At 43.8% G+C, this 15660-nt stretch overlaps 1 protein-coding gene across 2 annotated transcripts in view; it reads right to left on the bottom strand.

Annotated features, from left to right (window-relative positions):
- LOC102236609 (zinc finger protein GLI2) overlaps positions 1-15660 on the bottom strand; it is a 49786-nt gene that overhangs the window by 4959 nt on the left and 29167 nt on the right. The window contains exons 5-13 of one of the 2 annotated variants that reach the window (XM_005811537.2): positions 13564-13766; positions 13016-13195; positions 8251-8452; positions 7780-7972; positions 6148-6255; positions 4059-4199; positions 2991-3140; positions 1323-1487; positions 68-334 (exon numbers count right to left, since the gene is read on the bottom strand). In XM_005811537.2, the coding sequence (XP_005811594.1) occupies positions 68-334; positions 1323-1487; positions 2991-3140; positions 4059-4199; positions 6148-6255; positions 7780-7972; positions 8251-8452; positions 13016-13195; positions 13564-13766 (1609 nt within the window). The remainder of the gene's footprint in view (positions 1-67; positions 335-1322; positions 1488-2990; positions 3141-4058; positions 4200-6147; positions 6256-7779; positions 7973-8250; positions 8453-13015; positions 13196-13563; positions 13767-15660) is intronic. The other variant, XM_023329606.1, reaches the window with a different exon arrangement.

Genomic DNA, 15660 nt, shown 5'->3' on the forward strand with positions numbered 1-15660 from the left:
ACTCCATGCTTCACTGTGCACAGCGCTGGCATTAAGACAGTTTCATCAGACCGTGTGTCGGTCTCACCACAGGGTTTTCTGTCTTGATGGATTTCATGTGCAGGTACTCCTCCGTGACTCTGGGGGAGCTGTTCTCCAACAGCTTGTCCTCCCTGTGGAGCCTGGCGGCTCTCTCGTTCTCGCCGTTCTCCCTGGGGGGTCTGGGCGGCAGGTCGCTGCGCTGCCTCTTGGTGACGTGGGCCTCCGGGCCGTGAACCGTCTTCACGTGCTTCCTGAGAGAGCTGGGGTCCGTGTAGCGCTTGGTGCAGCCCGGGATTTTACACACGTACGGTTTCTATGGGAACAAATTATATTCAGTTTATTTATACAGCAGCAGTTTACAACAAATATTGTCTTGAGGCAATTTTAAAAGAAAATCATTTTAAATTAAATCACATATACATTCCAACTGATCCAAGTTATCAAACAGTACAGAAAACTCAGTTAATTATTTCAAGTAGTTAATAAAGAATAAAAACAAGAGACTGAGTTTTTTAAGTTAAGCCAATTGAGTCTAAGGTCACACTAAAAAAGCTGCAGTATAACTTTAGTAAAAAATGTTTTTTTACATTGAATCTGTGAAATAATCCATTTCCTCTGCCTTCTCCCAGTGCTATTTAGAAACAACCAATCAGAGGCAGGAGGCGGGTCTTAGCGCTGTCAATCACCACCCTGTATGCGCTCTGTTACGCTGCAGCCTTTCATGAATGCTAAGGCTAGTTAGCATATCCACTGAGATGGTGGATAATCGGTTTTCCTGTAACAGTAAATTGTGTCTCTGCCATTAGCACATTTAGCATCAAATTCACCAGGTTGATTGACAGCGCTAAGCCCCTTCTCTTGGCTCTGATTGGATGTTTTTGGAGGTTAGTTGTGTTTTTTCTTTCAGATAGTAATAATCTGTTTTATAACAAACTGATTTAGCAAGTATGTAAGAAATCGTTTATTTTAATGGCTACATAATGTAGCTTTAAGCTACATTCAGGCTATCATCCTCAGTGTCAGCATGGATGTTATAAAGCTGCAATGATCTATTTCACACTAAATCAGATGAATCATCTGATCTCAGTCGATGATTTAAAGAAAACGATTCAGTTTCTGGAAACTCTTTCTAGTGTTTTTGTTTCCTGACACTCGGCGCCAGCTGCAGCGGTTCTGATCCGAACCTCCAAGTCTTCACAAATGAATTCCTGTCAGTTTTTCAACTACTTCAATCGGTTCACACATCCAGCAGTGAGCGCAGACCCATAATGCATTCTGTGTGAAGTCTCAGCCTTCTGTACCTCGTTGGAGTGCGTCCGGTTCTGGTGCTTGGCCCGGTCCGAGGCGTTGGAGAAGGCCTTGTTGCAGCCTTCGTGCTCGCAGACGTAGGGTTTCTCCCCGGTGTGAGAGCGCAGATGGGTCTTCAGGTTCTCCAGGCGGGAGTAGGCCTTGGAGCAGCCCTCGAACTGCAGCGGAGGTCGTTAGAGAGAAAATTCATGACAGGAAAATCCTTCGCTTGTCTGATTGTTGTTGACTTTCTCTGTTTTCCTCTGAAAACAACGAGGAGCTGAGATAACCAGAGGAAACATCGCAGATCAAACTGCTCACCAATTTGTTCACCAACATGCTCCCTTTTTACCAGACAACTACCTTTTAAATTATTTAGATTATTTTCCTGCAGAACTGTTAAATATTCTGTTTTCCAGAATATCTGAGGGAGATTCAGCCTTTATTTACCTCGTTAGGATCCTGAACAATCATTCTGGAGCCCAGATACGTCTCTGCTCATAACTTTCTGTTTTTCTTCTTTTAAAAGTGGATCAGATTCAGAAACGCAGGAAATACAAACACCAGACTGGCTCCTGGTCAACATTTCTGAGTAAATCTGCTTTGTTTCTTACTAAAACTCCTGGACTGATGAGGCACCTTCAGATCCTTAAAGTAACTCTGGAAAACATTTCATAACTGAAGCATTAATGTGAACATTTAACTTCACAGAAATGTTTCAGTTTCAGTTTCCTGTCACTGTTCCTCTAAATTCTCCACACAGTGATTGTATTTTACGTCTTATTGTTTAGTGTTTGTGACCTGGCCTATTAATGTTGATGGTTTTTCCATTGGATGTATTAATTCATATTACGACACATTTGGAGCTTGAACTATTAAAATAAACAGTAATTCTGACATGGCAGCTAATGTCACAATTATTATCCTGCCTCTGATGAAAATCTTTTGATGTTTCTATAGAAACGACCGAATTAGAAACTGCTCATACTTGTTTTGCTTCTAAAAGATAAAATCAGTCTATTTTAAGTTTTAATAAAAAAGTTTTTTACATATTTGTTGAAACTATCACTATGTTGTGACGGTTTGTTTGGAGACAGATAATCAATTTCCTCTATCTTCTCCCAGTGCTAACTAGAAACAACCAATCAGAGCCAGGAGGCGGGGCTTAGTGCTGTTAATCACCACTTTGGTCTCTGGTATGCTGCAGCTAGCAGTCTGTCCTGAATGTTAAGGCTAGTTAGCATAGCAACCGGTTATGACGGATAAACAGTTAAGCCCCACCTCCTGGCTCTGATTGGCTGTTTTTCCTGTGTTTTTTCAGACAGCTGTAGTTGCTCAGGGAGGAGGTCGATCTTTTCACAGATTATCCATCTCAACATGCTGACAGTTTTAACAGAAACATTTTTATAAAAGTTACAAACTGCAGCGTTGTGATTTCATGAGGGAGAGAATAATCCTGACCTTCTCGCTACCTGATGGGTAGCAGCGTATTTAGGAAGCCTCCATTAAGGACAGACATTAATCTGATGTTAATAATCTGATGTTAATAATCTCAGGGAGCAGGATGGTGGATGTTTGCTCAGCTGCAGCATCAGCCCCCTGTGAATGCTTGGCGTTGTTTAGGGCGGTGCTGCCCCCCAGGGGCCCGTTGGGGGCCCGTCCGGGAGCGATCCGTTACCCACCGTGCATTTGTGTGGTTTCTCCCCCGTGTGCCGGCGCATGTGAACCACCAGCATGTACTGCGCTTTGAAGGGCTTCTGCTCCCGCGAGCAGTCGTCCCAGCGGCACACGAACTCCTTCTTCTCTCCGTGGATGTGGTCGTTATTGATGTGCTGGGGGGAGACAGAGCAGGAAGAGATGAGGGCCTCTGCAGAGGGGGTCCGCTCTGGACCGTCAGCCTGCATGTTTCTGGAGAGATCAATCTTATCAGAGCAAATCCCTCCAGAGCGCTGCGGCACATGCTGCTAATGAGTCCTGACGCTGAAATCTTTGGGAACCAGAGAGGCGATCTGACAGCGAGGAGGAAAATATGAGGTTTTATTTCTCACTTCAATCAGCGCTGAAGGAATCAGCAGCAATAAGATAGATGCTGCGTTTGAATCCAGGTCAAACTGAACCTAAACCAACTTCCTGCTTCCTTTCAGAAAACAACAAGCTGCTGCTTCACTTTGGACCAATCAGAGCAGGAGGCGGAGCCAAAACGACCTGCAGGTATGGATCACCTGAAGCCAGGAGACAGAACTAAAATAAACAGGAAATAAAAATGCTAATGATAATCTCATAATTCTGACTTTAAGCTCAGAATTATAACTTTAAATCTTGGAACTCTAATTTTTAAACTGTATAGATGTGAAATCTTGAGTTGAGCTGAAATGATCAGATGGGAAGAATCTAATCTGAGGTCAGATTGAGCAGATTAGGAGTCATGAGGAAAGCTCTAAGCCGGAGCAGATCTTCAATCTGTAATCAGTACCTGGTGTTTATAGAGTGCGATGACAGAATAAAGTGTTTGTTTGAGCTGAAACGGTGAAGCTGAGGAGCTTCGTAAAGAAAAGTGTCGCCTGTGGATTCTGGTCTGGTCAGTGAATGACTGGAGCCGTAATCCGTCTCTGCCTGACTGGAAGCCAGGAATGCTGCAGAGCTTTTCCCCCCGAGCGGCTGGCTGCCATGGGAAACCGGACCCGGGGGGGCGGGTCCTGAAGCTCCTCGACTCAGTCTGCTGAAACACGAGCGGGTGGTGTGGTACGTACATGCACCAGCTGCTCCTGCGTGTCGTACTCCTGGCTGCAGCCGTCCCAGTGACAGTTGGTCTCGTAAACGGCCTCGGCCTCCTGCTTGCACTCGTCTCGCTCCACGTCCTCCTTCAGGTCCTGAGCGCCGCTGTAGTGGTTCTGCAGAAAGTCCAGCTTTTAAACATGTGTTAGAGATTTCTCTTAAACAGAAAACCTGACGTTTCCTCGCGTTTCATTTAGTTAATTACAGATTCATCTGGAAACATCTCCATGATGCTGCAGGAAAGTTAGAGAGGCAGGAATCCGACGTGTTTGGATTTCGTTCACCACAAACTAACACACGAGACGTTTGTTTAGGACTCTTTATAATTTAGCAACATTACAGAGTTTCTGCAAGTCAGCAAGATGGAAACAGGCTGCAGGACACTTTCCTGCAACATTTCAACAAAAGAAATGAAGCTGAGACGTTTTAGGTGTGCAGAGGAATCTCAGGTGTTTAGACTAGATCTCATGATTTTAAATATGTAAAAAAATTAAAAACTCTGAATGAACATCCAGAATAAAACAAATTATTCATAAAAATTATCATTTCAGGAGCTTCACAATTTTTTAAAATACAAAAGTAAAATGTTTTTGTTTAAGGGATTTTTAAAACTTGTATTATTGTAGTAATATTTCTCATGATTTAAAAAAAATTTAAAAAGTGACATTTTATTTTCTATTTTTTCTTTATTAAAAAAATGTCTTAGTGACATTTTCTGCTGGCATCTTTTTGTAGTACAAAAATCTCCAAACTATATAAAAATGCTGAATAAAAAAATGTTTTCAGTTCTTCAGTTTTTTTCAGTGTTTCTCTAAAATAAATAGTCTTTATTTATTAAATTATTCTTAAATTTCCAACTGAAAAAGTTCTTTTATTTCTAAATTTTCTCTCCTTGGTCTCTGAATTCTGGCGGCGGCGCGGTGTGTCCCCTTTGGGTTCCCGTACGTCTCCACGACACAAAGAGCCGTAGCTACACACCAAAACACAATGTGCTGACGGCAGCATGCTTCTTTCTGCGCCCCCCCCTTACACACACACACACACACACACACACACACACACACACTCTCTCTTCATCAATTCTGGTGGCCCCAAGACGACTGCGCTCGGCGCCGTCCCCATGCATCACAACCAAAGCTGCCTCACGACCGGAGAGCAGCCGCAAATTTGTCAAAAGAAGAAGAAAAAGGCTCCTCAGATGACAATAAAGCCGGGCCAATATTTCATGAAAATGAAGTGCTCTGGCACAGTTTATGTGGCCGGGCGGCGGCGGGGGGACCAAACAAATGGATGCAAAGCTGTTATCATGTGGAGTTTTTCTTTATCTGAGGCCGGTTTTACACGGAGGTCACCAGAGGCTGCGGCTCCCGGGGGCCCGGATGCCACAGTTCTGGAGGATCACAGATCCGCCGCTTATCAAGTCGCTCTTCATCAAAATAAATGTTCCACAATCAGAAAGTCCTCCTCTCATCCCGTAATTTCTGGTAAAATCCGTCCTATGGACACCGCTGAGGCCCCAACACACTTCAGACTCAGAGTGGATGTCCGCCGGACATTTCCTCACACAGAACAGTTTCTATCACTTGGTGTCGCACAGCGGAAAACAGTGATCACATCAAACTGTTTTGCATCATGTGACACCGAGCTGATGAGGCTGAGAGTCGGCGCACCGACTCAAGAGGACGCACAGCGCGACTGTGACTCTCTGCCCCGCACTCACTGAGTGTAGCAGCTGCCCTGATGGAGAAAAACAAGGCCAGGAACCCAACTAGCTCTAACCTGCTAGTATCCGTTAGAATTGTGGGAAATAAAAAATCTGTCACGAGAAATATAGGCAATCTGTACGTTGCCTACATTGTACCGACGTTGGCATTGTACCGATTGCCTACATCGGTACAATGTGTCGATATATTCTTTGCTGCACTAGCAATAGGTACACTTCTCTATGAAATCCCAACCATGTGGTTCACAGAAAACGCACAGTAAGGCCTGAGTACATGGGAACCTTAAGGCTGCATTCAGTCCAACTCCCCACCGGGCCAATCAGGATGGGACCCATCGTACCGGTGACAGAGGAGATCCCGGCTTCATGCCGTCCAACTCCGCCTTCACTTTGGAGCGTTTGTTGATGGGATCCACCGAGCTGCTGACAGCAGAGTCTCCTCCGTGGTTCTGAGAACAGAATGAGGACACAGCAGACAGAATGAGGACTCATCAATGACTTGTATCAACCGATTTAAGTGAACATGGCAAGGTGATCTACTGACAGAAGACCACATCAGATTATCGATTTTCAGTTCAACATCGACTAACGTCTCGTCATGGGTTGAAAATGGTGGAGATGTTGCTATTTGAGGAGTTTGCTAGAACCGCCTTCACTCATCCACTGACATAAATCCTTGTGCCAATGAACGAATCCAATCTTCTGCCAATCAAATCGTTTGCATCCAATGCTTGGCTTGTTCCACCTGTGAGGTGTTCCCAAAAACCAGGAATGATCTGCAAATGAAGAGGATCTGATGGGGCCAAAGGGAAATGCCTCTGGGTTCCCTCTCTGCAATCAGTCTCTGACGCTGGGCTCTTAAATTTCTGATCATTGCTTTTGTGTTTGGAGCGTTCAGTGGTCTGCAGCCTGAAGCTGCATGGAGCGGCGTAGGAAATGTTCTCAGCTGACAGGAACCATCACCTGGGATGATGTCATTGTTCTGTTTATGTTTGACAAAGAGCAACATAAACTCAACTCAACAATGACTCAATTCACATTACGGTGCTTTTTCTCTCTGTAAAATGTTTAGAAAGGAGAAACGATTCTTTCCCACCATGTTCTCCCAGTCAAACCATACAGGATCTCCACACTGATAATCTACTATAATCCATAAACTCATCTGTTTATAGGCTGAACTGCTGTATAATCCTCTATAATCTGACCAGTGACCACAGAATGTTTTTCTGTACCAACCTGAAGCCGACAACATTAGGACCTCTGACCCAGCATCGGTTTGTACCTGCCAGGGAAACGCTCGTCCTCCGTCAGGCAGGACTGATAAAAGCTGCAGTGTTGATCTCCACCAGCAGGAGGTCACATAAGGTCGTTCTGGTTCGGTCACTTTATCATAGCCCAAACATATTCTAAGTACTTTTGACCTCTTGGCTCTTAAAGTCATGAATTGTAAAACCAAGTAAAGTTTTACTCCATAGTTTTAGACGACTGGGACGGAGAATGGAAGCAGAGACGGACATATTCTGACATATTCTGACATATTCTCTCTGAAAACCTGATTTACCTTCAGTCCCTCCTCCACTCACAGCGTATTGAGACTGAATCAGAGGTTAGAATATGAAAACCAGCCGCGTGGGAGCAGAGGAGTCCTGGGTCTCCCCCACTGAGAGTTTGCCTCCGAGGTGGGTGGGTGGGAGATTTTTTTATTTCTTTAGCCACAAATCATAACACAGAGACAGAGTGTGGGACGGACATCAAAAGAGACAATGACAAACAGAATCAGCAGTGAGAACAAACATTTGGTAACAGGAGCTGCAAGATTCAAGGCTTGGATAAACGGTTGTTTTAGGAGTTTGTAGCATGACGTCGCCGGAGGACGGGGCGGTAATCAGAGAGGTTTATCCTAAATTACACCAACATTCCTCCAAGTCCAAACGGAGATCGTTCTCTACGTTTCATGTAAAACGGGCTCTTACCTTGGATGACACGTCGTTGTTGTGGGTGGAGGTGGGCAGGCAGGAGAGGCCGAGGCCCGGCTGGCGACTGGAGAAAGTGGGTGGAGGGTGGACGAGGGGCGGGTTGTGGCCGAAGGCGCTGAGGCCGCGCTGCTGGGACAGGAGCTGCTGGTAGGCCATGGGGTTGATGGGGTGAGGGAAGGGAAACGACGGGCTGCGGAGGAAAAACGTCATATTGATCGGCTCTACAAGGAATTGAGTCAACAGAAACTTCCTTTCAGTAAGCTGATGGAAATAAGAAAGACTTGAGAAATATTAAAGAAGATGGGGAGATATCAGAGGATAAAAAAGGAATGATGAAGATAAACATGCAAACATCAGGGATGAAGAAGTATTTGATTTGATCAGAAGAATAATCAAAATCTGAAGCTAAACTACAAGAAATGAATTCTGAAACAGATTTCTGTCTCGTCTTTTTCAGGTGACTTGTACCTGAGTCCCCCGACCGACAGGTGTCCGTAGGAGCTGCTGGCGGCTGAACTGGACCGCGAGTTGTTGATGTACGCCACCAAGGAGTTGGGCGAAGTTCTGATCATGGTCTGGAGGTCGATGCTGGCGTCGGACAGTGGCGAGATGGACAGCGCCCTCTTCCTGCTGAGTCTGGGCGTCAGTCTGGGGCTGGAGAACCGGGACACTGGACACACAGGTAGGAGGTTGGAGCGTGAGGAAGTGGCCAGCTAAACAGATTCAGCCGTTTGGTGAAACTGGTAACCTTTGACATCATTAATGCTTCCCAGATTTTTTTCCTTTTGTGGTACTCTGTGATTTCTTCAGGTATAAATGAAATCTGGTAAATTTTTAATCAGAGTCCCTGAGGTCACTCTGACCCCTGGTACTTCCCTTTGAGTCGTCTCATCATCTCTGCTGCAGTCAGACTTTATTTCAGCTGAAATCTGAAAACTGAAGCAGCTAAGCTTTCCTCTCAGCAGCAGACATGAGGAAATATTTTCTTTTGCGTAACTTTTTAAGGCGTTGTGTTAGCAGTTAGCTTGAAGACATTTTAACGTCATTAAAATGTTCTGACATTATTCCATTACAATAAGAAAAGTGGAAACTTGGTCGCCTGGATGAGTTTTAGACCAAATTGTTAAAATTGTGAACTTTAAATATGTTCATGATTTTGCTAACATGCTATAGCTAGGTTAGCTTAGCATATTGACATAGAGTACCTGAACAGTTAAATGTTATTAGACATAATTTGACTTTCAGTCTTATTTAAACCAGCCCAGCTTTAAGCAAAACAAATAAAAACAGTTTTGCTAAACTTAGCTAAGCTCAGTACTTCAACTAGCTTAGACTAAGCTAATAGAACCTGAGCTAAGCGGCTAGAGAAGCTCATTAATACTCAGGATGTTTGTTTAAAAAGAGAATAATCTTTGGTCCTGGTGGTGGCTTCATGCTGATGATAAGTTGATTTGTTAGTAAACGTTATGTGGTGGTAAAATATGCATAAATGAACCATTTAAGCTACTAAAACGGTGGAAGACGCTGCTGAGGGTGAATCAAATGTTTGCTTTGAAAAGAGGCCAGTTTGATAAATTAGTTTTTATTAAAAAAATCTTTGATGGAGAAAATCGAGAGAAATTCAACTTTAGTCAAATGAAGCAATGTGTGCTGAGCCCATTAAGATTCAGGCATAACTAATCAATCTGTCCACAATAATCCCCCTAATCACTTCAGATAAACATCAACCAGCCTGGTTGGACTTCACCATGTTAAATGAGGGCAATTTACTGAGAATTGATCTGGTTCTGCATGGAGATGTATTCAGAGCAATCTGATCGATTTCAGCTCTAAAATGTTAATTCAGACAAGGACTTTAAACGGAAACACTGAGGAGGCACGGTGGAGTTTATCAGTGAGTTTGGAGGAACGCATCCAAAACCAGCGACTTTCTGGTGACTTTGGAGCTTCAAGGCAAAATGAACTTCATCTGAAGGAATACAGGAAGTAGAACTTTAATCCTCTGTCTTCAGTTCAGCCACATTAGAAGATTTTCCTGCATAAATGGAGAACTTAGGGTGAATCCATCTCCAAACTCTGAAATTATATTCACTTTAATAAGATAATAAAGCAGACAGAAGATGTCATGACCTTTCATCCGTCACGCCGGACTGAACGTGAAAAATGGATGTGCCATGCTAATACCACTTAGCATTCGTCAACAACTCATCGGTGGAAGTGAAAGTTGCGTAACACAAATAATCATCCTGCCGCAGCGCGGTGCGCTAGCTAGTAAAACTTAAAAAGGAACTTTAGTAATGGAGGAACTGGAGCAATTCGATGAATTCTGATCCAAAGCCCTACAGGCGGTTCTGGAACCATCCTGAGACGTTTCTGTAGACGGGCCTGTTCAGCCTGCTTCCTGCTGTCAGACAGGTGCTTTCTGGAAATGATGATGCCGTTTGGAAACATCCTCCTTTTCAGGTGATGATTGTTCAGTAACTGGAATCAAACACATTTTTGCTAAACGCCGTCCTGATGATGGATCCTCTGAGGTCGTATCCATGGAAACCTGCAACATGTCGCCTGCTTGGCAGCGTTGATGAGGAGGAGGGCGTCTTCATCACACGGAGTTTAACTGATGATGGAACCAAACGGAGACGAGGACGTCGTCTCCAGGGACTCTCAGCTTCATTACGGCGGCGCGTCGTCGTGGGACTCTAATGGTTCATTTAGGCAGCTGGAGGCGGCGGAGGCCTGGTGCAGGTACAGATCAGGTGTTGTCCATCCGCAGCAGGCGGCCGCATTCACTCCTCACCTCTGGGGAGAAGTTTATTAATGTCCCACTTCCACTGATGAATGGACCAATGGGAGGGCTGGATCCCCACTCGTCTGTCGTCATTCATCAGCGCCGCCATCGGGACGGCGGACGGAGAAACTCAGACTCATGGGCGTGTTTTTGTTTTAGTGGAAACAGGAAGTTCATTCCTTCTGTTCCTCGTCTGACTCTCTACCTGAACTTTCTCTGGAGAAACACGTGAACTTCTGCATTTGAAAGAAAGAAAAACACTTGATTTTGGTGGGAAACCCGTAAATATTTATAATTTCTTAGATAAATCTGAACTCTTTACCGCCTGACTTTAAAAAGGGAATGTAGGAGATTCAATGTTCTGGTTAATTTAATCTCTAAAGGATCTAAGTTTTACTGATAACTTCTCATGTTCTCAGTGAATTTAATCTGGAGTTCCTCAGGGAGCCATTTTAGGTCCCCTTCCTAACAAACCTGCAGATGTTTCCTGATGTTGACCTTCAGAGGAATGTTGATGACAAAGTTGACATGTTGCTGGAAAACCTGACGTATCAGAAAAGCTCTGAAAAGTCTCAGCCACTAGCGTTGAGCAATATCTTGATATTTTGAGGTAATGTTGTGAAAATGGTAAAAATAACTATTATTTCTATCATCATGACTCCACAAACAAACGCAGCTCTAGAAAGACATTCTTACTTCTAATATGCTCCTTTATCACTGATATGAAACGCTTATAGCATGAAATGTTTCTCTACCTATTAGGAAGTGGCCTAATCAAAGGTTAGAATCACCATGACAAGCTGAAAGCTGCCATCTGCTGGGATGTATGAGAGCATATCAGGACTGTTGTAGATAGAAAAAAAGGCAAATCTCAGAACATTTCTTAGAAAAAGTGGAGATTTCTGAGTTTAACAAGTTAAAATATTTTTAGAAAAACTTCACATTTTTTTAATTTGAATTTTTAAATTTTTTTCTTGGAAAATCTTTTAAAATTTCTGAGTTTTAAAAGTTGCAAATTTGCTAGAAAATTTTTAATTTATTCACCAATTACAGTTTACAAAATAAACATTATAGACGAAAATAAAAACCTAACAAACACAAGAGAATGAATATGAACAACAAAATAAAATAAACTAAAGAAAAAGATGGTGTAGAGATTTGTAGAGTTAGTGAGGTGAAATTTTTGGGTGTGATAATTGACGAGAAATTATCATGGAAATCCCATTTGAATTATTTAAGAACAAAATTAGCAAAATCAATTGCAGTGCTTTATAAAGTACGGGATTTTCTGAATGATCATGCACTATTTATGTTGTATAATGCACTAATTGTTCCACACTTGGTTTATTGTGTTGAGGTATGGGGAAAGGCATGTTATACTAGTATAAAATCTGTTTTTGTTTTGCAAAAAAGGGCAATAAGAGTTATTGCTCGAAAACATGGTAAATATCCAACAAATACATTATTTTGTAATTTGAGGTTTTTGAAATTCAATGATTTAGTTGATTATAATATTTTGTTGGTTATGTATAAGGCACACCTAAAAACATTACCCTTAAACATCCAAAAAAAATTTGAAAAGAGAGAGAGTGGTTATAACCTTAAGGGGACACAGATTTTTAAGAAACCTAAATTCAGAACCTGTTTGAAAGAACGATGTACTTCGATACAAGGAGTCAAACTGTGGAACGACCTGCAAAACGATGTTAAAAATGCTAAATCATTACACATGTTTAAAAGAATGTTAAAGATTGTTTTTTTGAAGAAGTATGAAATAGTATAAAGTCAAAGTATAGTATTGTTCAGTTGAGATTGATGATTGACCTTGTTTCTTTGTTCTTCCTTTGTTTTCTTTTTTTTTGTCACATAAGACAAATCAAAAAAATTTTAGTTTTTGTTTTGATTGTTTGTTTTTTGTTGTTTTGATCCATAGTTGAGAAAAAGGGGCAGATATTATAAGATTATTTTCTTATTTCTGCTACCTTTCATTTCATTTTTTTAAATTATTTTATTTTTTTCTTTGTATTAAAATTTTTTTTTATTTGTATTGAATGAAATGAATAAAGAGAATAATAATAAAAAAAAAAAAGTTGAACATTTTTGACTTGAAACTCAAACATTTCTGAGATTTTTTAAAACCAAATTTGCAGCACTCCAAACTCGTTTAGATTTAGTAAAAACTTCCTGTTTGCCGTTGTGGTTCTGCTCTCAGCGCCAGTAAACCTGTTCTGATCCGGTCTCTGGGAACGCCGGCCCGCCGGCCCTCCGGTTTGCTGTCTGATCTCCAGAGTGCGGCTGGAAGCTTCATCTGGAAGCTGTTCTTTGTCTCAGAGGAAACGATCTGGACTTCATCAGCGCCGGACGTCTGCGGCCTTTTAAGGCGACTGCGCCGCCGCCGCCGCGCCGTGTTTACAGACAAACGCAGAGCGGCGTCCATCAACCCACCGTCAACAGGAGAGAGATAGTCGGCCAGCGGGGCCCCGGGCCCCGGCAGCAGCAGCTCGCCGTAGGGGCTGCGGTGGCTGGCCATCAGGTGGTAGTACTCCGCCGCGCCGGCCCCCGGGGGAGGAGGAGGAGGAGGAGGAAGGCCAAACAGGCCGCGCTCCTTCAGATGCTCATGAGCCACTGAGAAACAAGACGGGGAGGGGCAGCGTCACAGACAGGCAGAGAGCCTGGAAACACCTGGAAAAGCTTTTAACAGTCATTAATAACCTGGAGCAGCCTGGAAAAAAGCCTGGAATAACCTGGAAAATTCATTTTTATGTGTATTAAAGAATATAAGTTATAAAAGTACAGAAAACTTAAACAGAAGTGATTAATTTTTAAATGTAAAAACCTAAAAGCACTCAGGCGTTTTAGCGCTAGCACATTAGCTAACAGTCCTCAGCCAATCAGCTCCCGTCGCTCCAACTCCTTCACTTTCTGACTGGTTACCAGTAAGCTGAACTGGTGAACCTGCGTGAGCTCGTACTGGTCTGACTGGTCTGACTCACGGTCTGCTGGGCTGAGGCCTCTGGCGGCTGAGATCATGGACAGGGTGGGGCTGCCGTGCACCTGGCGCAGGTAGTGCTCCATGTGGGGCGACACGTACGGGTGAGGCGGGCTGAACGGCGACTCGCTGGTCGCCATGGCGCCGGGCGACAGGCGGATCAGGGAGATGTCAGAGATGACGGGGCTGCCGGTCAGACCTGCAGGGCTGGAAACAGAACCAGTCAGACTGAAAAAACACAGAAACTGAGAAAAATAAACCAATGGATCAATGGTTTGAATATCAATACAGATATCAATATCTGATCAGTTCATCTCTACACAGAACTGCAGAGATCTGACTGCTCTGCTCCTTTCATTAAAAAATAAAACCGTTTTTGTGATTATAATGAGAAAACGTTGTAAATATTTGTGTGGGCGGATCCAGACCCGCCGGCCTGATTTCATGAACAAATTGTCTCTGAGTTGAACGAATGTCTGCCGTCTTTCATCAGCAGCAGATTAAAAATGAACGTCCTGAATCATGCAGGACGGCGCCTGGCGGATGAGGCAACGTTTCCTCCGCCCAGCAGGTGGAGGTCCACCAACCAAACCAGCCCTCCGTCTGCAGGCGGGAATCACTGATGCGCTCGCCGTGTGACGGCCTGAAGCCTCTCAATCCAGGAAACCACTTCGCTTTGCTCATGGTTACTGCATGATGGGAGTGAAACCTCAAACTGACAGTGAGTCTGTCTGAGTTTATAGGATGAACCTCAATCTGGAACGTTTTGAGGCAAAAGGTGGAAAAATCTTCAGGAAATTCTCTTAATCTGTTTTTACTAACAGATGAAGTAAAAATCATCTTCATCACCAACCAGAATAAAAACCTTCTTCTCCATATTTGGCCACAGGCGAAGAAATGTCCTGAAAAACCCGACATTTTGATTCAACACATTCCAGGAAACTAGACGCTCTGCCTCAGTCTGCAACAGAATGAACCGATCTGATATCAATAACCAGGATGAACCGATCTGATATTCATAACCAGGATGAACCGATCTGATATTCATAACCAGGATGAACCGATCTGTTATCAATAACCAGGATGAACCGATCTGATATCAATAACCAGGATGAACCGATCTGATATCAATAACCAGAATGAACCGATCTGATATCAATAACCAGGATGAACCGATCTGATATCAATATCTGTATCCGGTACCAGTGACGATGTTCCCGCCCCGTAGTCACGGATCTGTTCAGTCTAACTCTACGCTTTGTGCTGTGATGCTAACCCTCAGGTTTCGGTATCAGAAGTGAACAAAGCGGGTCGGTTCGTCTAAAACAAAAAAACAGCAAAACATGTTCTGTACTTTTATCTGTTCCTGGTTCTGGTGACCCATGGAAACCCGGATTGTTTTGTGTGAATCAACTCATGACGTGACGCCGGAGTCTGTAAAACATTTTAATCCTCATGATTGAGGTTTAAATGAGCTCAGTGAGGCGCAGCGCTGCCGGTCCCACCGGGTCCAACCGGGTCCCACCGGGTCCAACCGGGTCCCACCGGGTCCAGACGACCCCACAGCAGCCGCTAACGGGAGTCTGGATTTCCTTCAGCACAGGCTGGAGAGGCTGGTTCTGGTCCTGGTTCTGTTCCTGGTTCTGTAGCTGGTTCTGTTCCTGGTTCTAGTCCTGGTTCTGTTTCTGTTCCTGGTTCTGTAGCTGGTTCTGTTCCTGGTTCTGGTCCTGGTTCTGTTCTCCAGTCTCCATGTTAAATAAAACCGTCCCTGGTGGTACCGGCCCGGCTCACTCTGAGTATTTCTGTTTGTTGACACCGGAGATGAATTGCGGGGCGACACCGCCTCCCGTCTCAGCCCGTCTCTGGTGCCGGTCGGGCAGAGCTCTGATTTAGATGAATGGCGCGTCCAGGATGCAGCCGACTGAACTCCCAGCGCAGGTCTGCAGTTCTGACCCAGATACCGACAAACAAACCCGACTCAGCCTGGTTCAGTGGAACCAGAAACTTTTTCTCTGCTCTGGATTTATGACGAGGAGCTTCATCCTGTCACAATTAAAACCTGAACGCTGCAGAGTGTGACTAGAGGTTTCTACTGAAACTG

The sequence above is a fragment of the Xiphophorus maculatus genome, chromosome 24 (assembly GCF_002775205.1).
Source record: "Xiphophorus maculatus strain JP 163 A chromosome 24, X_maculatus-5.0-male, whole genome shotgun sequence".
Taxonomy (NCBI): domain Eukaryota; kingdom Metazoa; phylum Chordata; class Actinopteri; order Cyprinodontiformes; family Poeciliidae; genus Xiphophorus; species Xiphophorus maculatus.